The sequence below is a fragment of the Vombatus ursinus genome, unplaced genomic scaffold, assembly GCF_900497805.2.
Source record: "Vombatus ursinus unplaced genomic scaffold, bare-nosed wombat genome assembly UNPS02014812.1, whole genome shotgun sequence".
NCBI lineage: Eukaryota > Metazoa > Chordata > Mammalia > Diprotodontia > Vombatidae > Vombatus > Vombatus ursinus.
In genome coordinates, this window is record NW_020954590.1 from 92,902,552 (window position 1) to 92,930,443 (window position 27,892).

General features: G+C 35.9%; 1 protein-coding gene across 2 annotated transcripts in view; it reads right to left on the bottom strand.

Annotated features, from left to right (window-relative positions):
- Positions 1-386: 386 nt before the first annotated feature.
- The window catches only part of LOC114054178 (translocating chain-associated membrane protein 1), a 40,604-nt gene continuing 13,098 nt past the window's right edge, over positions 387-27,892 (bottom strand). Inside the window, exons 2-11 of one of the 2 annotated variants that reach the window (XM_027877339.1) lie at positions 26,446-26,509; positions 24,791-24,909; positions 24,568-24,684; positions 22,595-22,653; positions 21,201-21,285; positions 10,258-10,328; positions 10,057-10,161; positions 9,367-9,510; positions 7,945-8,105; positions 387-2,068 (exon numbers count right to left, since the gene is read on the bottom strand). In XM_027877339.1, coding sequence (XP_027733140.1) covers positions 1,995-2,068; positions 7,945-8,105; positions 9,367-9,510; positions 10,057-10,161; positions 10,258-10,328; positions 21,201-21,285; positions 22,595-22,653; positions 24,568-24,684; positions 24,791-24,909; positions 26,446-26,509 — 999 coding nt within the window. In that variant the 3' untranslated portion in view covers positions 387-1,994. Of the gene's footprint in view, positions 2,069-7,944; positions 8,106-9,366; positions 9,511-10,056; positions 10,162-10,257; positions 10,329-21,200; positions 21,286-22,594; positions 22,654-24,567; positions 24,685-24,790; positions 24,913-26,445; positions 26,510-27,892 lie in introns of both variants that reach the window. The other variant, XM_027877338.1, reaches the window with a different exon arrangement.

A 27,892-nucleotide genomic window follows, 5' to 3' on the forward strand; every position in this document is an offset into this window, starting at 1 on the left:
GAAACAGAGACAGGTCTACCAATAAAATTATTAATTTACCCCTGAAAACATCTGTTGTGCTGTCAGACACCTGGATATCAGTTGGTTTTAAATTTTTTTCATTGTTCTAAGGGAAAGTCGTGACACGTGCATGTGCATATACTGTGTATCTAGGCATGACCGATGTAAAAAACAAACGGCATCACTAAGACTTAAAAAAAACAAATTTCTCTGGCACTTCCATGGATAGAAACTCATCATGGAATATAAATGTTGCTTAGTAGTTTCAAGCTGCATGACAAAAAACTTAAAAACTCACCCTATGGAAATAACATTATGATGGCTTTAAACTTAATAGCTGAATAAAACCTTCATATTGGCTAAAGAAAGATGCAGAACACAAACTGTGAAAGTAAAAATGTCTTTATTTTAACTGGGTTTCTCAACATATAGTTCAACCTGATGACAGTTTGTAACTGGAACAATCTAGTTCCCCTAAACTCCATAATGCTACAAAGGGCGACCCCTTTCCTTAGAAGTGGGTCAATAGTTGTGAAAAATTGAAAGCATGACATTATTAGCAGCATGGCCACTTTAACTGCAGACCTCTTTTAACAGGGTGGTCAAGGAATGAAAGCATTTTTGTCTGCAAATTTTACACAAAAAGGCACAAACATTTAACTTTTTTCTGATAAAAATAAGAAACAGGGACAAGATATGAACAATGAAGGAACAATATATGCATGGGAAAGACAAAGACAACTCAAATACAACTATAAGGATTTCAAAGGATGATTATAGAAAAGGGAACCAAATATTTTACTCAAATGCTTTTATAGCCTTTCTGTAAAGATACAAATATATATATATATATATTTTTTATCCAAAAATATGTTTTATACAGATAAATGTTTCTCAATTAATGATGGAACCAAAGCTATAGTTATAACATAAAGCATTGTCTTTCCTAAGACTGCTCATCCACCTGAACTTTCAATTCCTTTTTGAATTAGTGCACATAATACATATTCTAGATGTAAATATGACATTCTGTTCAAATATATTGATCAAGTAGACAGTGTTATTTTCCAAGAGGGTTTGCACACCAAAGAAGCATTGTTCTAGGTCACTGTACACATTGAACTTAAGACAAGCCCTACTGAGTAATTTTTGATAAACTTATTTATTAAAAGGGCTGCATAAATCTGATTTTGCTTTCTACAGTGTACACTTAATATTCTATTTTCCAGTCTGTAAGTGTTTTTGACACACTTTTAAAGACTTTTATTATGAGTATTTTCATATTTATACAAGAAATTGCAATTCAATATAGGCAATATGCCTTTGAAATACTTCAACCTTGAAGAGGTGTGTTTTTCTTTTTTCCATCTATCAGTATGCAACACTGACAACAACTAACTACAAAATAAAGCACACAATTATTTTGGTGGTTTGAAAAATCAGGTTTCCAGTTGTAATTCTACTAAAAATAATACTTCTAAAATTCAGAGACTATTTAAAACATATTTAAAGTTTGACTTCCAACTTTATGCTACTTTCATATTGATCTTGAAAGAGAACTGAAAAAAAAAAAAAAAAAGATTTTGTTGGAACTGGATATTTGCCAAGATCATAAAAATATAGGTGGGAACATTAAATCGAATCACTGATCTTTAAGATGTGAAATTTAAATAACTAACTATTCCCAATTATTACAAAAAAAGTTTAAAAAAAGACAAAAACAAACAAAAAAACAAAAAAGGTGTGATGGTCCCTTGATTATTCCAAAGATAGGTAGCTTAGTCTAAGCCAAAATGTTTCTCTCCCTCACAGAAATCACCCTCCCCCCACGACTGCCCATAAAAAAAGATGCGTGAAATCATACAAGAATAGCAAGAATCAAAGAGCAGGAACTGTATTTTTAGGATCAGAATGATGTCTAGTGCTGAAGAACTCCTTATTGTAAAAAGCAGATTTCTTTGGGGACATTAGTCATTTAATTTGATAAAATTCAGTTATGAGGATTTCTCTTTCCTGTTACGGGGGGAGTCAGCGCTATTCGAAGTTACTGTTCCATTTACGCCATTTTCTGAAAATGGAAAATAATTATTATTCATTTGTAAAAATGTAATTAATACAACTATAATGAACAGTGTTAAGTTCAATCAATATCTCTTACTTCATTTGGTAGTTCAACAATGACTCATCTGAATAACAACCAAAAAACTGCTAAGAAAAAAAGGCTGCTCTTTATCCAAAAAAGAGGTAAGCCAGTCCACACTTTTGCACTCAAGAGACTTTACAGGAGAACTTCTTTCAATTTTACAGAATTCTAAAGAGCTCACTCCCCTGCCTTTCCGGCAAGTCTGAAGGTAGAGAAGGTTTTGGGTGTTTGAGGACAGGCATACTGAACAGTAAGAAATGAGTACAAGAAAGAGAAAAACTATAAAAAGCAACAAGGAACTTAAAAATAAATTGCACTTAGTGCCACTTGGTGCAAGGATTAAGAAAAATACAAATAGTCTATGTTTACATAGGGCTTTAAAATTTACAAAGCACTTCACTACTTATATTATCCCCATTTTACAGCTGAGGAAACCGACACGGTTATGTGACTGCCAAAGAGGACACAGCTACTAAATGTTAAAGGTGGAATCTCAACCCAGACCTTTCAGATCCAATACTCCATCCACTATGTCAAGTTGCCTCACCAAGAGGCACTGAAGGCATCCCTGTCGCCACAACTTACTATAATAACAATAGCTGCGCCTAATGATAACTTGGTCATCACTGCAGACTGGTACAGTGGAAAGAGTGGGAGTTTGGGGATTCAAGGCCTGTCTTTGCCACTTGTGTCACCTTGGGCAAGCCTCCTATCCTCTCTTGGTACCACTCTCTTCAGCTGCCAAAATGAAGGGGTTGGGCTGAAGGCCTCTCAGATCCTTTCAGTTCGAGATCTATGATCTCTTCTTCTTCCAACACAATTGTGAACTTAGCTCACCATCCATGGCGCCAGTCTAAGACCTGTCTACTGAAGATAAGGTTAATTAATATAGTCTAAGAAGTCAGGGGATAACATCATCACTTTTAGAAAGTTTTCCAACAGAAACTGTCAAATTTTAGGAAAAAAAATGACACTTGAAGGATAAACTCTTAGTTTTCCTAAATACTAATTTACCCAGAATTACTAATTTCTTAAAACTTCTAGGGGGAAGTTTTAGTGCAGTTTTGCACCGCTTCTGTTAAGTCTTTTTAAAAAATCTATTTGGCATCAATAAATTTAGACATAAGTTAATGGTTGAATAGCAACACCTACCACATATTATGTATTAGTGCTTCCCAACCAGCCCATTGGGACATAGCAACATAGTTAACTATTATCTGTCTTGTGTTGTAGCAAGATGAGATTTCCCCACAGTTTTGGTTTCTCTCTAAAGACAGTGTCACCCAGGGATAATCTATCCCGTGTATCCCCAACAGATCTGTCTTTCTCAGAAAGTAATTCATCTTAACACACACCCTAAAATGGACTTCTGCAGTAGCTGATTCATCATTGTTGCTGGTTGGGTTCAACATACATGAGAACCTCTATCATGGTGAATTATACACTGCTTTCAAAAGCCCACATCCTTGCCCCTTTTCCAGCATAAGCATCCTTTCCACATTCATTTTCAATCAGTGATCAAGGGATTCACAGGTTACACGTTATAAATTTTACTGGCTAAGTATAATGTGCCTTTCCGACTAAGAAGGCAATCTTGAAGAAGGGCTATGATTTGCTGAAAGTGGCATGTGTAACAGGAATGGAAGACACATTGTGCCATACAACTGGGGAGAAGGAAGTAATGGTAGTGCGTGTATGAGGTGTGTCAGATAAAGGATTTGTAAGGGGCACTGAAAGAGAGACTTTTGAGGGGTGGGGAGAACTTGTATGTATATGTAACAAGGCTGTGTACAAAGTACAAAGTTGTACTTTGAAAGACATCAACCGACACAAAGGCCAATTAGGACTCCAGAAGACAGATGACAAATTATGTTTCCCACCTCTTGGATCAACTAGATGTGCTGAGAGAAATAGACATTTACAAAGAGCCAATGTGTGGTTTGGTTTACTTGCCTATACTTATTGGTTACGACAAAGGGCTTCTATGGGGGTGGGAGGGGTGGGAATGAGAGTGATGATAAAAAAGAAACGCAGAATCAATGAAACAATAACCAAAATGTTGCAGTGTACTCCCAGTGTCTCTTTGGTGCCCAGGTCAGGATGAGGACGGCCAAATATCCTGATTCATCATTCAGTTCATCCCTTCAACCCAGCCAAATAGCTAAGTAGGACTTACAGAGTGTGGAGACTTCTGCTCCTTCACTAGCCTTGAGTATATCCCCCCAAATTCTTATTCACAAAGGTCAGACAGCACTAGGATTCAGTGGACATAGTTCTGAAAACACTTTTATGTTCTTAACAATACTGACCTGCTTCAGGGATACATACATTAAAAAAAGAATGATGGAAAAGAAGTAATCCATTTATGTATATATGAATATAATGTATGTATATATACACACATAAATACACACACATGTATTTCATATTCTATTTGAAAGACACTAATTAGAGTCATTTAGGTCATCTCACCTTAATGTATATCTGGGAAAAGTCATACAAAATCAGGAATGATTTCTTAATTGTTAAGGGGATAAAAGACTAGGATAGGTGAGGGAGGCTGTTAAGATTTCTCTCTTATTCAACATACTAAACAAAGCAAAACGAAATAAAACCAGGCAATTCCCTGCGAAAAGCAGCTGACATTGAGCCACCACAAGATAAAGACCTTGGGCTAGAAGATTTTAAGACCCTAGTTCTAAGGTTCTATAACTATATGGTTAAAGAAATAAATCCTTTTATTCTCCTTGAAAAAACACCTCATAATGCTCCTATAGTTCTTGGAATGTTCAGCTCCCTAAATAAGAGCTTCGCCTGTTTATCCCCTTTGAAATATCTGTGACTTGGAACCAATGCTATCTTACTAGTAGGCTAAAAATTCTAATTTAATTAATTTGAAGCACCTGCTATACACCAAATGTTACAGATAATATTTACAATTCCACTTAAAAGTGAAGGAAATGAAGCTAATCAGAGCTGTATTTTATACACTTAAAAAAAATCTAAAACACAGTAGCACTTTAAAAAAAAGGATCTGCAAAAAGAATTGTTGTCTATATTAATTTTTTTTTGTCTTTAAAGAGGTACTGCATTGAAAATTGCTGCTCTGGAGTCAATACATTTTATAAATGAGAAAACAGAGACAAAGAATGATTGAGTAACATAATTAGTGGTAATGCATGAAATAAAAGCCAGGCCTCCAAACTAGTACAATGCCTTTTCATCTTACTACCTTACATATCTAAGACCTCAAGATCATGTAACATCTTTCCTGGAAAGAGTTATAAGACTTCAACTTTAAATTTAGATTTTGCTTTACAATTTACAAAGCATCTTCACATTATCATTTCAATCGAATAGTCACAAAAATCCCATGAGGCAGGCTAGGTCTGATAGTTCCAGTTTGACAGGGTAGGAAGCTGGGGTGCAGGGAAATGTGTGACTTACTGAAGGTCACAGAGCTAATGAGTAGCAGAGCCAGGACTCAAACCCAGGTCCTAAATCTCTCCCACAACACCTAGACTCTCAATGTTAAGCCCATTCAATAAGCAAAAAAGAAGGCTGAAAGATTCAGTCAGCTACTTCAGTACTGAAGCCAGAATTTCCCTCTAACAGCTAGTTCAAGGACCAGTCCAACAAAACTTGCTTTTCCCTCTGGATTCTCAAGAACAATTCATATTGATGACTATCTTCACAACAATAAGGTCAATGGCACATATATATTATCCTATCCACTTTATAAATGAGGAAATTGAGATTCAGAGGTTAAATAACCCACTGAAGTTTAGAAAGATTTAAATGACAAGGTCTGGATTTGACTTCAGATCTCTCAACTACAAGTCAGGGACTCTTGGAAAAATTATTGTTTCACTAACACATAAGACTGGTAGGTTGTTTTATTTCTAATTTTTCCTTTGAGAGCCTATCTGGAGGTGCAGCTAGGTGGCAGTGGATAGAGCACTGGAGTGAGGAGGATGAGTTCAAATCTGGCCTCAGACACTAGCTGTGTGACCCTGGGCAAGTCACTTAGCCCTGATTGCCTCCAAAAAAAAAAAAAGAGCCTATCCTGTTGTTGCTTGGCCTCTTCCTATAAAATTGAACTTCTATTTTCATTAAGTTTCACTCTTTCAAATAGCTGTAAACTGAAAGAAAAATTCAGTGTCATGAAAACTTTGACAGCTCTAATATTGAAAATGTTGGACCCTGACTTTGTTTACCAACCAGACTCTTTCTTTTTCATGAACTTAAGAAACACCAACACTTAATTTACAAACAAGAACAGAAAAAGGACAGTACATGAAGGATGAACTTCTGCTATGCAGTTTTTTTCCTAAAAGGTGAATATGTTAGTAACAAAATTGCCCTTATCTGTCCCTTTCTGAAATTTCCTGTGGTGTCATCTATGTCTTTGATTGAGGGGGGTGGGGGTGGAGGTGGGGCTAGGCAATGGGGTTAAGTGACTTGCCCAGGGTCACACAGCCAGTAAGTGTCAGGTGTCTGAGGCCACATTTGAACTCAGGTCCTCCTGACTCCAGGGCTGGTGCTCTTCATCTATGTTTTTAATGTTTGTTGATGTTCTTTTTTCCTTTTCTTTTTTTTTTCATCACTACTCACCAACTCCACCTCCTTGGTAGAAGCCTTCCCTTGTGAGACATAAGAATAGTCAAGTAAAACAATCCAATACATTGGATACAAGCCCGAATTATGTTTGTTAATAAATGTGGGGTCCTAAAAACATTTCAAAAATCTATAGGAGCTGTTCAGAAAATGCAAATGTGAACTATATCAATGATGGTGAGGGCTGGAAATTGGAGTGGCCAGAGATGAGCCAACAAGGTGAACTGGGCAAGTGAGGGGGTGGTAAAAATGCTAAGAAGTAGAGATGGCTGCGAAGGGCAAAGAGTGCAAATATCCAGATGGCAGAGTGCTGGGGTTGGGAGTTAGAGCCCATTAGACTATTCCAGGAGAGGCAAAGGAGAGGACTCCAGAATGCGTTAAAGGAGAAGAGGGCTGAGAGGATAGAGGGAGGAGAGGACTTCCTACGACCAATGCTGGGGTTACATCTGTCTGTCACGAAGTACAGGACATGACTGCAATGTCAGAATAGTTGTGAAAAGAAGCCAGAGGCACAGACGAGAAGAACAAAGAAAATAGTAAAAACTCATATTTATACAGCATTTCAAGGTCACTAAAGTCCCTTCCTAGGAACAAGTAAGTAGTACAAATGATATTATCCCCATTTGGCCATGATCACTTGTATGAAAAGAACAAGAGAAGAAACAAAAGAGAAAAGAATCTTACTCTTCCAAAGACTAGAATGGAAAATGGATCAAATAGGCCTTACAGCAAATTCTTGTAGTATTTTCATATTTAAACTATCAGTAGCCTCAACGGCAGAAAGATTAAATACATTTAAACCTAATCTGACTGAAGCTAATAAGATTTTGTACACCCTGGTAAAAGATTAATTGGACACCAAGAACATGTGCATTGTGTTGACAGCAACGTATGAAGGTTTGGGACCAATGTACCAAAACAAAGCCATTGAGAATAAAGAGTGAAGGTTAAGGCTCAGAGGAAACTTTTGATGAGAGAAATTCTTTTCCTGTCTTCCCTCATGGTGGCAGCAAAATTAAAAACAAAATTTAGTCTGAGTAGAGGGGCTGCTTTGAGGTATGGTGCCACATCATACTTAATGCACCCTAGGTTTTATGAAGTTCTTTCAAAAAGAGAAACATAACTACTGTTTCACATTCTCTTTTACTTCAAGGAGTCTTTGACTCATAGTGGGCAATACTAACCTTTTTCTTTTCTAGAAGACCTGCCTTTAGTTACTGCAGATTTCTTTTTCACAATCTGAGGCTGAGAAGAAGAATGTTCCCTCCACCTTCGAAGCTGAAAATTAATGAACTTCCACATCATGAATGCCTGAGTAATGCAGATTGATGCAAGAACAGCAATTCTGTGAACAGATTTAAAAAGAAACAGAAAATATTAGAGTATGTTAGGACAAAAAAAAATTAAGGGGAAAGTTGCCTTTCTGTTTCAAAAAGAGGCTGAATTACATATGCTATCATTTGCCTCGGAAAAATGTCTTTATTTCTTGCCAAAATTTTCTATACTTCTTGTGAGCTATTTTACTTCCTTATTAAATGGGTTCTTCCTCATTTGCTTCTTTTTCAAATGAAAAGATTATCGATTTTTCTGGTGTGGTTATAGAAAAATCACACTTACTAAAATGTGTTCTTCAGCTAGCCTGACTGTTTGCTTATCACCAAGAGGTCACTAGTATTATAGGTAAAGCAAAGAAAAAAAAAATTTCAGCCAATTTAAATCCTCTTAATTACTATATGTATTGGCTAATCCATACCAGCAAGCAAGAAAGCAAATAAATGAATGAACGAATGAATGAAGTGTAAACAAGGACTTCTTTGGCAATATCCTTTCAATGTTTAAATTCAGTCAGTAAATAAGCATTCATTAAGTGCCAGGCTCAGTGCTAAGTGCTGGGGACACAAAGAAAGGCAAAAGATAGTCCCTGTCCTTAAGGAGTTTGGTCAAATGGAGGGGGACAAAAAGCAAACAAACATGTACAAACAAGCTATCAATGACAAGATAAATAGCAGATAATTAAAGGAGGGAAGGTACTAGCATTAAGATGGGTTGGCAAAGACTTCCTGTAAAAGATGGAATTTTATTTGGGATTTGAAAGAAGTCAGGAGGTAGAGTGGAAAAAGAAAAGCATTCAAGGCAAAGGGGCAGCCAGAGAAAGTGCCTGGAGCTGAGAGATGGAGGGTCTTGTTTGTGGAACAGCCAGGCGGCCAGTGTCACTCAATCTCTGAGTATGGGGCAGGGAATAAGGTATAAAAAGATAAGAAAGGGGGGTGGGGTTTAGGTTATGTAAGGCTTTGAATGCCAAACATTGCTATTATATTAAAAACAAAACAAAACAAAACAAAACTATGGTGATGTAAAATACTACCAAAAAAAATTTCAATTGATGATTTATTCCCTGGGGTTAAATATATGGTCCATTCCACTCTGACATAGGATTTATGAACCTGCCAGAGAAATGAATTTAATATAAATTAATATTCCTCTCCCCTGTTGACGATCAAGCCCCCAAATTTACTTGTTTCTCTCTGGAATGAATCTTTCCATCAAAACCATGTAAAACCTACCCCCGAACAAAAGTGACATAGCTAAGAATAAATCTACTGCACCTGACAGGCAACACATTGAAGTTTCCAGTACTGAAATCCAGCTTCTGATTTTCTGCTCTTGCTAGGCCAAAGCCAACAGTTAATACAGAGAGAATCAAAGTCAGAAGTCTTCCCAAAACAAATAGAACTGCCCACAAAGAAAATCTGTAAGACAAATTCATTAACAACAATAAACGAGACAAGAAAAAGATCACAGTAAAAACTAGATGAGAAGTCATGAAATGAACTTAAAAAAAAAATCTCAAAGATAAAATATTTAATTTTCTACCTTAGTTCAGAAACATATATGCTGGGTTAGAGTTTTTTTAAAAGACTTTGTACCATTATAATTTACTTTCTAATTCTGTTTTCAGGCCTATTTACTGTTTTAGCTCCTGCCCTACCAAAAGCATTTTAGTTTAATCATTTTACAAGGATGTCCTACTATCTTTCCACTTACTGTTGAACATTTACACTTCTTTGATAAAGGTAAGCATGTCTGTATATAATTTATAAGTGTAATCTCAATGACAGGATATAAAATATTTTCAAATTATCTCCTGGGATTAAAGAAACGCATTACTACCTACTTTGTAACATCAAGTATTTTCACTTTATTTTAAGCTTTCAAAGACAACTGTACAAAGCAGAGTAACTTGGGTATGGATTTAAAATATTTGTGCTATTTCAGAGATATGACAAATAACTTACCCTTTCTGATATTTTTCATCACTAAAATAAAACAGTCTGGAAATATGGAACAGAAACTCAACAAAGTAATGCAGCACCAAAAGAACAAGTCCCAGATGGTTCAAGCTGTTAAAACAGAAACAAACACATAGAACAAGTATTAGTTTAGTAACTGCTATGAATACGGGGGATAAAAGATGTAAAAAAGCCCCTACCACTTACTTCAAAAGATAAGCTCCACCAATGTGAAAGAGGTAAAGACCAATGTAGACAAGTTGTCGTGGAATATCTTCCTGGTGAAACAGAAACAGGAATCAGAGATTAGCTAAAGCACACTGACATGTAGAGGGGCAGCGTGACATGGTGACAAGAAACATGTTCTAAACTAGAAATGTGCTCTTCAGCAGGACTGTTTGCTTATTACCAGGAGAGCACTACTAGCATAGGTGAAACGTGCCATTTGAAAAGCCACGTTAAAAACATAAAACTTTCTTCTTGTTGAAGTCAGGACTGTTCTGGAGCATCTGGGACACGTGGTCTACAAAGGCACAGAGGAAAGAGCAAGAAGCCACCGAAGTCTAGGCTACCCACACTATTAGCGAGGGCTAGTACTTTTAGGCCTCAGCTGCCCTATCCATAGGAAAAGTAATATCTTGCTTGCTTGATGGCAAAAGGGTTAACGGCATCATATATTCTCTTGAAGTTTATTCCATCTCTAAGAATCACAAGCCTTTGGTTTAATTTCAGAAAGAGAGGTAAGATGTCATGGGCCCAGATTCTGCAGAAGTCAGCCGAAGAGGAATTGGAACCTCTTAAGAATGAAATTCTAAAGACACAAACAGAAAAAAATTCTACTGAGGGGGAAAAATGGCAGTTGTTTGAAGAGACTGATGTGCAAGTAATTCACCAATCAACCTGAATTTGAAAAAGGCACAAAAAGACAACTGGAGCAAACACAAGTAGGTAAAAGGATGAACACACATGTCACAGTACTACACCAGGAAATGTCAAAGCTCAGAACGAGTTGATGCTAGTGATTAAATCTAAGGAATTTTTAAAAAGGTTTTATTTGCCTTCTCTTTTTTAAGCTATGGAAAAGAGATGAAAGAGGGGATAGGACTGCTTTTCCCACTGGATGGGCTAATCCATCCAAATTCAATCTGTTAACAGGCAGAAGGCAGAGCTACTAAATTTTTACTTTGATTCTAATTCCTCGGCCAAAGAGAAGGATATTTGTACTGGATGAAAAGAACAAAATGAATGAGTGAGCATCTAGTTGCCTTGATGAATCCAAATTACCTATCAAAGATGATTAGCATCCTTATGTCCTGAAAAAAGCGGTAGATGTCACTGGTAAGACAATGTAAATGATATCTGAAAGCTCATGGAAAAAAAGTGAGAGATGCCCAGAACTGGACAAGGAAAAATGGCATCTCACTTTTCAAAAATAGGAAAGAGAATACAAACTAGTCAATAAGTTTGACTTTAGTTCCTGGAAAAAATTCTAGAATATATTATCAAAGAGACCATTATTGATCATCTAAAAGAAAGTGATAATAACAAGGAACCAGAATGGCTTCATTAAGAACAAGCCATGAAAAGAGTACCCTCCAAAAAAGAGAAGGGGGAATTTGCTTCTCTGGATTATCTATGGGCTCACATGCAATTCATTTCCCTGAATTTTACTCTGTAAATTAAGTTTGTTCTATGTTAAAAAAAAAAAAAAAAAGAATAGCTCATGCCAGGCTAAATTAACTTCCTTTTATGATGAGGTTCTTAAATTTATAGATCAATAGAATGCTGCAAATCTAGTTCAAATAGATTTTAGCAAAGCATTTGATAAAAATCTCTTTGTGTTCCTCTTTAAGCAAAGATGGAGAAATGATGTTATGAATGGATGGATGGATGGATGGAGTTTGGAGAGATGAATGGTGTTTGATGGATTAGGAACTGCTTAAATAGAATAGCCAGAACCAAAGAATCTTCATTAATGGTTTGATGTTAACTTATCTAGAGTTCTGTAGAACAGTAGGGGTGATTTTCTCACTGGGAATTCCCTATGCCAATGAAATCACAGTTTAGGACAAAAAAAGGGAGGAAAGATTAGGAAGATGTTACAGTTGTTGTCTTCAGGTATTTAAAAGGACATAATGTAGAAGAATTGGATTTTTTTTTTGGTCCCAAAAGGTAACACTAGGAATAATAGATGGAAGCTGAAAAGAGACAAATTTAGACTCAAAGAAAAGTTTTCTAATTATGAGAGCTATCTAAAATAGAATGCATTGGTTGCCTTGGTAGCTAAGAGCTCCTCCTGAATATGGGTTTTCAAGCAAACGCTGCATGACCCTTGTCAGGTATGTTTGTAGAAGGAATTCTTTTCTGGACTGGGTCAGACCACATGTTGCCTGAGGTCCCTTCCAACGCTGAAATTCTAGTATTCTGGCTCTGTTGTTCAACAAATCCTGACACATTTGATGATATTTCTGTGATACTTAAAGTGCCATTCTCTGGGATAGAGGACCACCATAAAAAGTTCTCAAATTCATCAATGAATACAATAGTCTTTGTAATTAGTTATTTAGTATGTTTTGATGAAATTACAGATCTGCTGAAGGTGAGGAATTAAATAAAACCCTGTTTTATAATGACTAATCGTCTTAAGTATAATCCCCAACTACAATATGAGCTCTTAAAGGGTAAGATTTTTGTCATATTTTCCTTGTGTTCCCATAGTTCTCAGCAAGCCACTGGGTAAAGAATGATAGATGCTCGTATATTTTTTGTTTATTATTGGATTAAAATGACTACATCCTTTTCTATGATTTATTCCTGAGTTTGTACTAGAAATCTAACAATATGTGTGTGCATTCATATGGTCATCTGAAATAATTAAATGGTAACCTACAATTAAAGTGGACGGGGAGTTAAAAAAAACCTGTGCTCAGTACTGCCCTTGCTACTTAACTACAGTGTGAATTCAATAAAGTTTTTCTGGGTCTCATCTATAAGATAAGGAAGTCAGCCTAGATTCAGTTTAATTCACTTAATATTTACTACTTTGTGAAAATTCTGTATTATCAGTGCTGTGTGTTAGGTATTGGGATGTATGTGTGGTATATCAAAGATGGAAATGCTGCCCCAATGGAAATAAGCCAAACACACAACACAAACGGTTAAAAACGAAGCGTTAGGATAACTGACAAGAAGAAAGAGTCACTTTTGTCTGAGGGGCAGGGAAGGATACATAGAGGAGATGGCATCTTAAGCAGGCTTGAACTTAAAGGGTGAATAGGATTTCAAGTGGTGCATGGGAAACTATTTCAGGTTCAGAAAATTAATAGCATGGGCAAGACTCCAGAATACTAAACATCTGATTTATTGACAAATACTAATTAGATAATCTCACATCTCTTCCAATTCTACAAATCATGAGAACTGCATTATACTGCAACTTCACTATAATATGCTGTAAACAAGTCTTTTTTCCTGCCTTTTATCAAGTATACACTTATCCAGCTCCCTGGGGGGATAGCACAAAGTTGTACTACATGGTTATGTTTTTCCCTCAGAAAAGTCCACAAACAAAGCAACACCTGCAGAGGTTCTTTGAATGGAAGAAAGATGTTCTAAATCACTAGGAAAAAAAAAATACATCTGTTGGACCTCTACAATGAAGTTTTCCCACACGATTCAACTTTTTCCAGACAGCCAGAGATACTGAAGCATTCAGTCTTACCTCCTACAGCCTCTCTTTTCTTTTCTACTGAAAAACTCCAATATTGTACAGTTCTAGTTTTATTAACTGTTGTTCATGAGTCCATGAACACAAAGGAACTAGTTATAAAATTCTCAGGCATATACTATAGCATGTATGTCTAGATGTTTTATCCAATGTGATACTTTGAAGATGTTTTATCCAATGTGATACTTTGAAGATCAGTATCCCAAAAGCAAGTTAAAATAAACTGAAGGAATTCTCAGTATTTCTAATGGGAGTACTTTCATTTTTTTTCATCACGTGATTGAATTTCTGGTAGATGAAAAAATATAACCTTTAGATTCCATTCCAAAGAAGGAATTCTAATAACTTAAAACAAAAGAAAGTGCTTAGTAGGCAGAGAACATTGCCTGAGACATTTAAATCCCCCCTCCCCCTGAATCTTTTTGCTTATTTAGCACAAACATATGTCACTCCACATTCTGTTTCTAAAAATGACAGAAATCTATTTTCAATTCTAAGAAATTCAAAATTATGTTGGTTTTCAAAGCAGATCCATTTCCCGTTTTCTGATTTCAAATTCCAACCCAGAGAAGAAAAAACCTAAACTTGCTAACAGAAAATCAATTTGCTCTTTGCTATGGTTAGCTACCTAAGTCAAGTTCCAGCTCAGTATTTCAGCTCTTATCAACTAATGTCAATTGTAGGGGAGAGTGAATGGACAGTGTCAGCCTACCATCATAAACCTCTGCAGCATAACTTTCTAAGGCCAGAACTGCCCAGTGGATAATTTTTTTTAGTGTTTCTCCCTCTCTACAGCTACAGACTTAGCATACAGAAGGTCTGGATTAATACAGAAGTGACTTAGAATTGGCTATTTTTGGTTTTCCACCAATTTTTTTTAAAATCCTAACAATTATCTTCAAAAATTTTTGGAATATGACATGTTTTGTGAATTCTGGGCTCCTTAGCAAGAATACTGTTATTAACCTTTCCTGATAATTTTAGTGGAAGCATATTTGCAATGCAAATGAATTTTTAGGCTTACCTTTCCAATGTCTCAAACAATTATCCCAAGCCCTATACAATTAAAACATGCAATATTCATTCTATTACTCTTCACTAGCTTGCAAAAACTCTTACATTATCATGGCATACTGATCAGTTTTTAAAAGGGTAGTTTTATTAACAAAGAGGGTGGTATAGTGGATAGAATTCAGTGCATGGAGTCAGGAAGAGCTGGGCTCAAATCCTGCCTTTAATACTAGCTGTATGACTCTGGGCAAGTCCCTTAATCTCTTAGTGCCTTAGGTAATTTCCTAAGACTTACTTAATAAATTTTGAGATCTGAAAAACTTTTCCAAATATTCAACTTCAACACATTGGTTATTTTCTATTGTTTATGTAACCTTTTACTGATATGCTTAAATTAAAAAAATTTTCATGTAAGTGGCAATAAATCTAAACCTATTTCTTGATTAGAATTCTGAAAAATTCATCACAAAGTAGGTCTCTGAAATTCTGTATTTTTCCCTTTGAAGAAAATGACACATTATCTGTCATCAACACACCTTTTGAACTGTGACTAGCAGCTTTCTTTCTTCTGTATACCAGTGGGAGCATTTCAAAGCAATCACTGCTCTAGTCACCCTCTTTATCAATTCTTTCCAGACAGTGTTCTTCCCAAAATAACTTTCATAGAGTAAATTTTAAGTAACTGTTTAACACATATGCAGCTGCTACTTGCAAATTATGCTAATTATTTCAAACAGTTACTTTCAACTGTCATATATAGGTGTTAAAAATAGTTTTAGTTACTTCTGAGTTATGCAAATGATTCTACAAAAATGAGATGGCAGCTCTGGATGAATTCCACCTGGAATTGGTGAACATGAGGATCTGGGACAAAAATCAACGACTACTTTAAATTGTCCTCCATCCCACCAAATGAAGAAACTTGGTGGGTATATTAATGTGGGGATACAAAGGATTAATTTAATTCTTTTTGTTTATTTAGTGCAAACATATGTTAGTTTTGCGTTCTCAGTTAAACAGTGATTACACTGGATATATGTTAGTCTGTGGGCATGCATGTATCTAAAATCATGAGAATAGATAGATGTGCCTAGAAAGTTAGGTATAAATACCTACAAGCAGCTAAAAAAGCAAGATTGAGAATCTCAAACATTATGCAGAATACGGTAAACTTCCCAGGGCCATGTACCAAATACTTGTATTTCTGCCACAGCCAAATGGCTATTATCTCTGTTTTAAGTGTAGATCTTCCTTGTAGGAAAGGTAAAAGGACTTAAGGAACAGCTCTCCATACTCTAAGTTATCAGAGACACTGAAGTGTGCAATGCCCTCCCTGCCTCCCTAAACCGAGAACCTGACGTGGGCTTTGAGAAGGAAAAAAAGGATCATCACTGGCCCAGGAAACTTGACCTTTATGTTAGGAGGTGGAAGACTAGAAGAATGTGACAAAGAGGAGGAAGGGAAAGAATAGAACAACTATATACACAATTTGAGATTTTTCCTAAGGGGAAAGAATTCAATGCTTCAGTAAGGAAGCAGCTTCTTGTCCTCCAAGGAATGATAAAAGAGTGCCACAGAAGCTATCAGGTGAGAGATCATGCAGCTGAAGCTATTCAGTGACCTGATAACAACACTGAAGATGTCTGCTTTCTTTCTGGCATGTGGATGCAAGACATAACAAAGAACCTCTTAAGACCCGTCAAAGTGGAGAACTATTGGTGACCCACTTGGCTACAAATCATATTACCAGAAGAAATCCAGAAAGTATTGCCCAAGAGGATGATGTGCCCTAGATTTGAAGAGAGCAGATTTCAAAGGGAGAGGAAAAACAGGTAGGATTCCATGGACTAAAATTCTACAGAAAGTCAGCTTGAGAGGAATAGGAAAGGGGTAGCTGGTGGCACAGTGGATAAAGTACTGGGCCTTGAGTCAGGAACACTGAATTCAAATCTGCCTCAGAGACTTATTGTGCGACACTGGACAAGCCATTTCACCTTTGTCTGACTCAGTGTCCTCAAATGTAAAAAAAAAGGATAATAACAGTACCTACCTTTGCAGGGTTCTTGTGAGGGTCAAATAAGATAATATTAAACACAATGCCTGGTACATAGTAAGTGCTACATAAAAGCATATTCCCTCCCTTCCCCCTATAATGAATCAGATATATGCATAAACAATCAAATAGGTTAGGGGGAGAGAACCATGTAGATATATTAGTAAATAATTTTTTTTTTTGGTTGGGGAGTGGGAAAGACAGGAAAGGCTCCATATCGGAGGTAACACAAATTGAATTTTTAAGTGAACCAGGTATTCTAAGAAGTAGAGACCACAAAAGAGTATTTTGTAGTACTTTGCAGGCATGGGGGAGAGTCTATGCAAAGACATTGATTTGGGAAATGGAATATTGTGTATAAATAATAGCAAATAGGATATTTTAGCTTGTAGTAGACTGCATGAAGGAGAACAATTAGGAAGAGGTCTAGAAAAATAAGTTGGAAATAAAATATAAAGGGATGCCAAACAGAAGAGACTGCATCCTGGAAGCGATAAGGACCTTTGGAAACTTGAGCAGCACAGTGACATCTGGCTCAGTATGGTGCTTTAGGACATTTTGGCAACTGTGTGAAAGATGGGATAGAGAGGGCAGAGACTGGAGGCAAGTAGATCAACCAGCAGGCTAGTGCAATACAGAGAGGGATAGAAATACTAAGACTAGATACACTGTTCTGGGAGTTATCAGCACAGATGTAATTAAACTCCTGAGAGGTGATGAGATCACTGAGAGGGTGGAGAGAGGAGAAGGCCCAGTACAGTGCCTTCAAGCATGCCTACATTTAGGGGAAAGGATGATACCGCAAAGAAAATAGAGAAAAAAGAGAAGAACAAAGACAGAAGTGTCACAAAAATCTAGAAAAGCAAGAGTATCCTGGAATGAAGGAAGATCAACTAGCATCACATGCTCCAGAGAAGTCAAGAAGGAAAAAGAATGAGAAAAGGCTACTCGTCTGGATGTCTCAGAGAGCAGTGGTTACTTTGGAGAAAGCAGTTTCTGCTGAGTAAGAACTTTTAAAATAAATGTGCAGAAGATGGGAGCTTGGGCAGGTAACAGAGTATGTGTAAGAACATTGCATTGTCATATTAAAACAATGCTAAATCTTAGAATGAGTTGAGGCAGGTAAGGCGAGATAGGGATAACAATACTTTTTTTTTGTTTTGTTCTGAAAAAGCTGTACTGGGTGACAGGTGAAGAAAGACTGCTGCTTTGGGAGGGCTGTGTGTGGTTAACTACAAGAGACAGAACACAAAGCTGATCAATTCTTACTTTGATATGCCACATAAGTAAGGAGATGATGAGAGAGCACTTAGTTGCCCTTGGTGAATTCATGTCTCCCAGCCCCGGTGAATTATAACCTCAGTTCCTGAGAATTGGGGGATGTAATGGATAATCCACTATCATAGATTTCTGGAAAACCACTGAGGACAGAAAAGGTTCCTATCATGGGACCAAGAGGCAAATACTGAAGTTTTCAAAACAAGAAAAAGAACCGAATTGGTAACCTATGCCAGATATTCTGCCCAATTCCATTTCTGCCAAAATTCTAGACTGGATTATACAAGAAATGTATAGCAAACATCCAGAAAAACAAGAAGGGAATGCAAACAGCCGGTATGGCCTCATTAAGAACAGGTCATGCCAAAGTAACCTTATTTCTTGATAGGGTTAATTAAACTGGATGATCAGAAGACTGCTGGCAATATGATTTGTCTAGATTTCAGCAACACATTTGATAAAAATGTCATGCTATTCTTGTGAAAAATGGACATGTGGACCACATGATAAATATAATTGGATAGATTCATAACTAGTTGAATGGCTGGACTCTAAGATTAGTCACTAAATGATTAATTATCAACTTTAAAGGGAGTTCCCAGTGAGGTGCTCTAGATGTGCATGGCAGCCTTGTGTTCAACATCTTTACAAATGACAAGGATAGGATACCCATCAAATTTTTAGATGATAAACTTTTGTCAACTTCAGCTAATATACTGATCATACAGTCAGGATCCAAAAAGATCCTGACAGAGTAAAGTAATGGTCTGAATCTAGTAAGACAGAATTCAAGAGAAATAAATGTAAAGTCTTAGAGTTGGGTTCAAAAATTCAACTTCACAAGTACAAGATGTGGAAAGCATGGTTATACAGATGTTTGTCCGAAAAAGAACTGTAGGCTTTAGTAGAATGCAAACCTAATGTACCTCATCAGCATGACATGGCAGCAGCCAACGTAATGCTACGCTGGGCTTCAATGAGAGGAACAGCTTCAAGAAATGAGGTTATTACCCCCTTGTACTCTGACCTAGCAGGAAAAAAATTCCTAAGTTACACAGAGTTGAGAGGAGAGCAACACGGAAGGTGAATGGCCTTGAGTCTTTGTCACATGAAGATGGATTGAAAAGAGCTGGAGATATTCAGCATGGAGAATAAAGGGTACTGGGGAGAAACAATACTGGTGTGCAAGTATGTGAAAGGCTGTAATGAGGAAGAGAAGTTTTTCTTAATTCTGTCTGGCACCACAGTGGGTAAAAATGGCAAGAAGAGAAATAGAGGATTGATGACAAGGAGAACTTCCTGACAATCTGAGCTATTCAAAAATGGAAAGGCTATCTTTGGAGGTGATGGGTTCACCTCCAATCATTCAAACTGAGGCTGGACTACCATTTGCTGAGAATGTTATTTTAAGGATTGATTACCTTTCATATAATGGGTATGGACTAGTGGAATTTGGCCACTGTGATATCTAAGGTATTATTAGTATAGCAAAAAACCCTCTAAGATTCTTAATGACAATACTGAGGGTGGAAGTGCGCTGAAAATTATGGCCATAACCCTCCCCTCCTTTTTTCCCCTGATCTCAAAACAGTTTAATATTATAAAAAAAAAAGAGTAATAATCTTTTGACCTATTTTCACACACAAGCGATAAAATATTTTTTTGCCCCCCAAAATGAACTATCCTCTAATAATATCTAAAAGCTGACCTTTCCATGAACTTCATTGCAGTTATAAGTTTAGCAGACAATATCAGTGAAGGTTGGTATTATAAAACAAGCAAAATAAACACAAAAGAAAAAAGCAACAGCCACTATCCACGAATTACTATTTTTCTATATCAAGAAATATGTTTATAATCCCTCACAAGGCATACGGAAAGAGTGCTGGAGTCAAGAAGAGCTGGTTCAGCTCCAGTATCTAAAGTTTATGAGATGTGTGACCACTGCCAAGTCACGTAACCTCTTTAAGGTTCAGTCTCCTCATATATAAAATAGGGATAATGCCATTTATCTCACAGGGTTGTTAAGGATCAAATGAGAATATAAGTCAAGTGCTTAAAAGACTCCCTGAATCTTAGCTACTATATTATTATGTGTCATTAGACCGGGATAGGTGAATTGAGGGGGATTTTATGGAGTTCTGGAAGGAGTGAGAGGGTGTCTGAATAACTACTAAGTGCAGGAGAACAAGTCGGGCATAGAGAGGAGTGCTCCTGGAAGCAGAAATAGAAAAGTGGATGACAGAATGTCTGTGTGAATAAAGCATAAGGATAGGGAAGGAAAAGGGCAGATTAGAACATTAAAAATCTAGTGCAAGCAGAAAAAGAGCTTGAGAGTAATGGTAAGTAGCTTCATTTTAGTGGAAGACGATAAGGATGACATTAGAAGCTTTAGGGAAAAAAAACTGGCAAAGACAATTTTTGTAGTGCAGGGCTCTGCCTTGATAAAAGTATTGGAAGTAAGGAGACTAGAAAGTCAGTTGTCTGCTCTACTTAAGAATTTTACTTACTATGTTCAAGAAAAAACCACAACTTTCCTATACTTTAAAAAGAAGATCCATTCTTTTTAGGAATGTTTGTTTTGAAAGAATGAGATGACTTTGTTCGTCAAAAACACTTAAGCTTTGAGTTACTTCTCTTAGTATTGAATTCTCTCTAAGACTTACATAGAACTGTTTATGCTTCAGTCACCTAATGTCTTAGTCCTTATGACACAGCTAAGAAGTGAACTGCTGATGGCAATTATAGTATAGTTAAAGCCCAAACTCAGAGTAAAAATGCTATTTTGGAAAAAATAAGCAATAGTAAAATTATGACCATTAGCATCATTCAAAATCTGCACTTATTAGGTCTTGAAGTGTTTGAGTCAAATTGAAATCAAATGAATGACCCAAACTTATATTTTAGAATGGAGAAAACTCTTTTTTTGGGGGGGGAAGGGAGGTTTGGGGAGGATAAGCAGAAGGGGAGGATAATGTGAGTGAAAAAGATACTGGATAAAAAAAAAAAAAGTTCCTCCAAGAAATTTAAAAAAAAATTGATAATAAGATAATTTTTAAAATTATATATTGTCCAGCTTACTTTTTTGGTTTTCTGGAAGTAGAGCTCAGGAAAAGCATGAAACCAGTAAGCCAGCTGTGATATGTAGAAAAACTTCATTTGAAATCTGTACAACACAAGAAAGTGAAATAAATACTTTAAAAACATAATATATTTAAGGAATACAGAATAGAACAAATATTGGAAGTCAGGGTCAGTCATAGGGTTATCTATCATACCATTCCTTATTGTATTTATATTACATATATACAACAGGGAGTGGTGTGATTAGAAGGATACCTTTCAATACCCTACTGACCCTCAAAACAGATCCCGACAAGCCACTTTCCTCACAAAACAGGCCTGAAATCCCCATCTTTGTAGTCCTTTTTTAGGCTTACTGAACAAAAGAAAGGACACTATCTCTGTAGGTCTACCAGTTACCATACAAATTACCACAAAACAAATCCAGCCTTTTTTATTAGTACATAAACACTGGTTAGTTTATCAGGGCAGCTAGTTGGAAAGCACAAAGAAACTAATGCTGAAGGGATGAGACACAGACTTAGTTTTGGGATAGGAGGGAAGGAAGGAGAAGATCCTTGCAACAAGAGGAAGGCAGCAACCAGAGGAAGGAAAGCAAAAGGAGTATGTATACCCAATGGAAACAGAGTGGAGCAGCATTAGGGTACAGAGTGTAGATTTGCAAATTTTAGAAAAGATACAAATAACAGGCACTTTTGAAGGCCTATAAGAACCCAAGGATAAAATGCAGTTGACATTTATTTAAAGAGTACTATCTCTTAAAGAAAAAAAAAAAAGGACTCAATGCAATGGGCATTTCAGCAAACATGGATGCAAAGACATACTTCTATAGCTCCTTTTTTGATTTTTACATCTCTCCTTCTCTACCCACCCATCCCCACTTGTTAGGGCAATTATTAGGGAATACTTCTATTTGTCAAGTACTGTAAATTATATAAAAAAGAAATGTAAGAGACATTCTCTGCTCTCAGGGAACTTTGGAGTCTATTGAGTGACAAAACTGACATAAGTTAAAAAAATCAGAGAAGCATACTGGACCGTATGTAACTAACTTTTAAAATGAATGGCACAGGATATAAGGGTGATGAGAATTCAGAGAAGGAAGAAGTCATGATGGGAAAAGGATTGTGGAAGAGGGACTGATTTAAGCTTAAAAGATGAAAAAGAAATATGAAGAAGGAATGAATGGATCAAAGCTAAAGAGAAAAAGGCAAGAGGATAGAGAAGAAAGCAAAGAAGAGGAAGTGAAAAAGTAAGAATAAGAATAAAGGCAAGAAGAATATAATAAAAGGGACAAGTGTAAGGAGTACTGAGCCAATTAACATTTGCTGCTTTTTCATTTGACAGAACTATTTTCTTTAATCAATAAAAGCAAACTAAAAAAAACTTACGTCATCATGGTAAGGGGGTAGGACTTCCACAGTATAGCTGGATCTGAGATGAAGTTCTCCTAAGACAGTATTGACATAAAAATTAGCCGATAGAAGATAACTCAAAAATAAAGTAGAAAACTTATTTTCATTTCTTTGATACCCAAATCCCATCACATCCAGTGATGAAATAAAGGGACTAAACTACTCCTAAAGTTTATGACTTTAAGGTTAAGTAGGTGCTCAAGACAGTCAAAATTTTTTGTTGATGTGTTAAAATAATATTCTAGTACAGGGGTGAGAAACCTGCAGCCTCGAGGCCATTACTGGCCCTCTAGGTCCTCAAGTGCGGCCCTTTGACTGAATCCAAATTTCACAGAACAAATCCTATATAATCAAATAGTTATCTAAAATACATAAACAATATTATTGATTTGTTGGTGGTCAAGCTAGCTAGCATTTATTTGAAAAAAGAAAAACAGTTTAAATTTTATTATAAGATATCTGATCTTATTTTTACTGAGCAGTTATCTCCTGATAGTCCAAGAGAAAGATGATTTGTTCTGATAAATATTTATGACGATAGAATTCCATTTTAATAAACTTGACAAAACATGAAAACTATGCAGTGTAGAGAGGAAAGCATATCAGTTATAAGTTGTTTGCTCTTGCTAACAGATTCCAAATTCAGGATAGCTCCATTTTCACTTCCTGGACTTCCTAGACTCTCCCACTGCAGATACCCTGGGCTCAGGACCTATCCTATTTTAAGCCCTTTCTTAAATCTGTAAAAGAAAAATTTTGCAATATTTACCACCTATCGTTCTATTAAAATAGGCCAAAAAAAAGAGAGAGAATTAAAAAAAACCTTTTCACTGAATTAAATATTGACATACCAAAAATGTAAATATCAAAACAATGTCTTTGTAGACTGACTCCCATATGGACTGGTAAAAACATCTGGCACACAAGAAATTTTATTTAACAGAATTCATTGTAAATCAACAAAACACTGTTCCTATGAACTTGTATGCAGAATTAGTCTCCAAATGTCTTCATTAATTTGAGAGTCTACTTTTATTAATTTTGTGGAAAGTATTATTAAAGCAACCAATTGATAACAAATGGAGGGAGATAATGGACTACAAAAAGTAGAAAGGAAATGCATTTTTAGTTGATGCAACCTCCACATTTACCTTGAAAGTGTTAAAAATGGCTTTGTTTCTTTAACCAAAACAACTTTTCACCAACAGCCTACCAATCTTATTTAATCTAATGCAAAAATCTAACTCTCATATATCCAAAGCACACTTTAAATAAAAGTGCCATTTTCCTAACTGTAATGGTTTTAGAAAAACCTAACTTCTAGATCATAGTTTAACAAATATCTGTGGAAGATGATACATTTTGAGAAAAAAACATTAATAGAAACAAATGCCTTTAAAATAAAAGTTCTTACTTTTTCCATTAGTTAGAATGATATAAGCAAGGTTCTGGTTGTACTCTTTGAAAAAGCATGCAATATTTTTAAAGCTCTCTGGAAAGTGCTTCGACTGGCTGGCTTTATTTGTGGGAAATGGCTGAAAACATCTCACCCTTGGGCACCAGCAGTATTAAAGTCATTGCTATCTTAAAAATCTTTTTTGCTAATACAGACACTGCCTGCAAGTGAATACAAGAGATAAACATATTTTTCCTGATTCAGGGACCATAAATGTAGTATATGACATGCTAAACAAAACATCACAAAACAAACTAATCACAGCATGGAGTTTACAACAAATGCATCACCTCGAATTCCACATTCATAGCAGATTATAGCACTCCTGATCTCCACCAAATAGTTTAGTTGGGGGAAAGGTAAAAATTCAGATTTTCAGCAAAACAAAATTCATTTATAGACTGGAGGACAGTATTTAAATAGGATACTTTCTACTTGGTGTTTAAATCATGAGCTTTTTGGATATGACAATTTTAGCATAGGCAATACTTACAGACACTAGAATGCTTGTACCCCAAATACATGAAAAAAGGTAGAATGCACTAAGTTGACCAGATTCATTAAACTTGCTGTGTTTCGTTTTGGAGAAGTGCATTCGCCTGTTAATTTTCTAAAAATAAAAATAGTCATTAATAATTATTAGAAATCCAAGTATCTAACAAGTTCATTTCATAATGCTTTACACTACCTCAAAGAAAGCCACACAAGGTACTTACATCTAAGATGTATTCCTGAATTATGGCATGAATAATTATTGCTACCAGCATGTAGAAGAAAACGGTAGCCAAATCTTTGATGCCATAGTAATAGAAAGAAAGGGTTTCAGTTGCACGGTCTTCTGAAGATCAAAAAGAAAACCAAACAAAAGTACATGTTGAGATTGTTAATTAAGGTTAGAACTCTGTACAACACAGTTTTATGGAAACGATAAAAAAAAAAAAAAAGAATTAAGTTTTAGTAATTCCCCAGAGTAATCTGCTCCGAGGGGGAAGTCTGAATAACAAAGCTTCAGAAGCAATTACAGCTTTGATCTGAGAGAAAAACTCAATTTCATCTGTAAAGGTCTTTATGATACTATGTAAGAAAAAGATAAGAGTTAAATTAACGTAAGCATCTCTGATTATGTTTTTGTTTTGTTTTTTGCTTCTTGGTGAGGCAACTGGGGTTAAATGACTTGCCCAGGGTCACACAGCTAGTAAGTGTCAAATATCTGAAGCCGGATTTGAACTCAGGTCCTGCTGACTTGATTACTTTAAATAGTACTTGTCAATTACCATAATTAAAAAAAAAATAAACCAATTCTAATCAAACAATAAATACTATATTCCTTAATATCTTTCCCGTAGACTTCTTATTTTTCCCTTTTATTCTGCTTAGCTAAATTCATTAGAGACAGTTTTTAGTTTTTTATGATCATGAGGTCTAATCACATGGTTATTACACTGAAGATTTCTAAAAAAACAAAAATGACCCTTAAGTTCTTTTTTGTATGTATTCAAGGAGTGATGTGAAAAATTGTACTAACGGGCAGCTAGGTGGTGCAGTGGATAGAGCACCAGCCCTGGACTCAGGAGGACCTGAATTCAAATCCAGCCTCAGAACATTGCCTCACAAAAAATTGTATTAATGCTCATTCTCCATCCACAGCATCTACTATTACTTTAAATTTCCACTTCCTTCTAATAAAGCTTTACTAAAAAAAAAAAGTTTTAACTTTAATGGAATATTTTAGGAAAAATACTACTTTCTGAAATGGAAAAAGTAATTTAGGTGGTAATACAAGATAATGCAGGCAATCACTAAGCCTACTATTTATTCTGAACTAATTTTTTTTTAATGTAGAACACCTTGAGAATGAATGTTAAGCTCAAAATCTTTATTCCTTCAGGCCCTGAACTATATAATCTGAATGACAAACATGATCCAAACTCTTACATTATTATACTTGGGGGCAGGGGGATGTGAGTTGATTTGAGGTTTACATTTCAAGCCCCAAACTAGAAAAACTGCAAGATCACTTCTATACAGAGATACACAAGCACTTTATACAAGTAAGTGTAAAATTAGTAAGTATATACAAAATAAATTTGAAAGAATGAATGCTCATTATGGATTCTTAAGCTGCTCAATAAAAAAATTTAAATAATTCAAGCACTGAAAACACAAAGACTAATTTCTATACAATATACTACTGGGGGATGCCAGTCAAAAATTATGGATTTTGAACTACAACATGAACATCAATAAACTAGAGTTCCTTCCTACTAATGAAGGTATCTGTAAAGATTAAAGCAAAAGCAAGAGTGTAAAGAATTCTCAACGCTACTTTGTGCTCTGCTCACCACAATAACAAGTTCTAAAAGGTACTTACCTGTGGCTGGAATGGTAACATTGTATTGAAGAGTAACAAAAATAACTGCTGCTTTTGTTGTAATCTGAAAGAAATAAAAAAAAAAATTGAGACAAACCAGAGTGCTGAATCAGCTTGAAGAAGCTGACATACGCCCATCAAATACATCCTCCTAAATCCAAACTAGGGAGGAAAGGGATTATGGTGATGCTCTAATCCTTAGATACAGAAGCAGGTGGGGGCAGTCAGGTGGCACAGTGGATAGAGCAGTGGCCCTGGAGTCAGGAGGACCTGAGTTCAAATTCGGCCTCAGACACATAACACTCACTAGCTGTGTGACCCAGGGCAAGTCACTTAATCCCACTGACTAGCCAAGAAGAAGAAGAAGAAGAAGAAGAAGAAGAAGGCAGGAGGCTTGGTGTAATGTACACAGGACTGAAGAGCAGCAGTTTCCAAACTCCACAGGAGATGATCCACTACAGTACCAGGGAGAAATTAGAACTTTTATTTCCTCTTTATCCAAAAACAAAGAAAAGAAATTTAAACTTCATTAATATTTAACATACAGACTGGCACTGGCAACCTAACTCAGTCTATACGTCACATGTCACAGATGGTCCACAAGGGTATCCTAAGAGAAGAAAGGGAGTTCTGCACCATGGAGGGGGTGACAATGATGCCTTCACCTGTTCCTTAAATTATGGCTTCTCTGTACCTGGTTAAGTGGATTTACAGACCACATTATCTAGTTTTAACTAAAACTTCACAAAACGGAGAAGTGCCTTGAAGAGATACTTGTAAAACAACAACAATGTGGACTTGAGATAACAGTAAGCTGACACATCTCCCACTCCTAGTACAGACTTTTTCGGCCACATTATGAGGTCAAAATAATGATGACCTAATCAGACCTAACAAGAAATTGACAAAAAATTAAAAAAAAATCAAAATCATCAAAATGGGTTTGTATCTGCTATTGTTAATAATGAAATTCTTGCTTAATGTATATTGCGCCATCATGTTTAATTAACAAGGTGCTTAGAAATTAAACTTTTGTGCTAAAAAATAAATGTAAGTGCATTACCTACAAATTCTCAGGTCGACGCATAAGCTTGGAGACAGAATTTTTTTAACCTTCTTACAAATCTTCCAAATAGTTTCTGCAGGTTGTGAACTGGCTTGTTAAAAATCCAATCAGTTTCTGAGAAGAACTGAATAATATCATGGAAGAGGGAAATATACTAGCTGGATTTCAACATAAACCTTAGTATAATTGGTGGATAGGACTGAATTATTATCATCATGATTTGTAAAGTGCAGCTAATGATACACTTATTCCATATGGATCCATGTATCTTTGTGAGGTATCTTTTCCAGTTATGAGTCATTAAAACTAAATACTGGAATGAATACCTGACCTTTAAATTGCTGTATCACAAAATATGAAATAAAGATTTTGAAAAAAAGA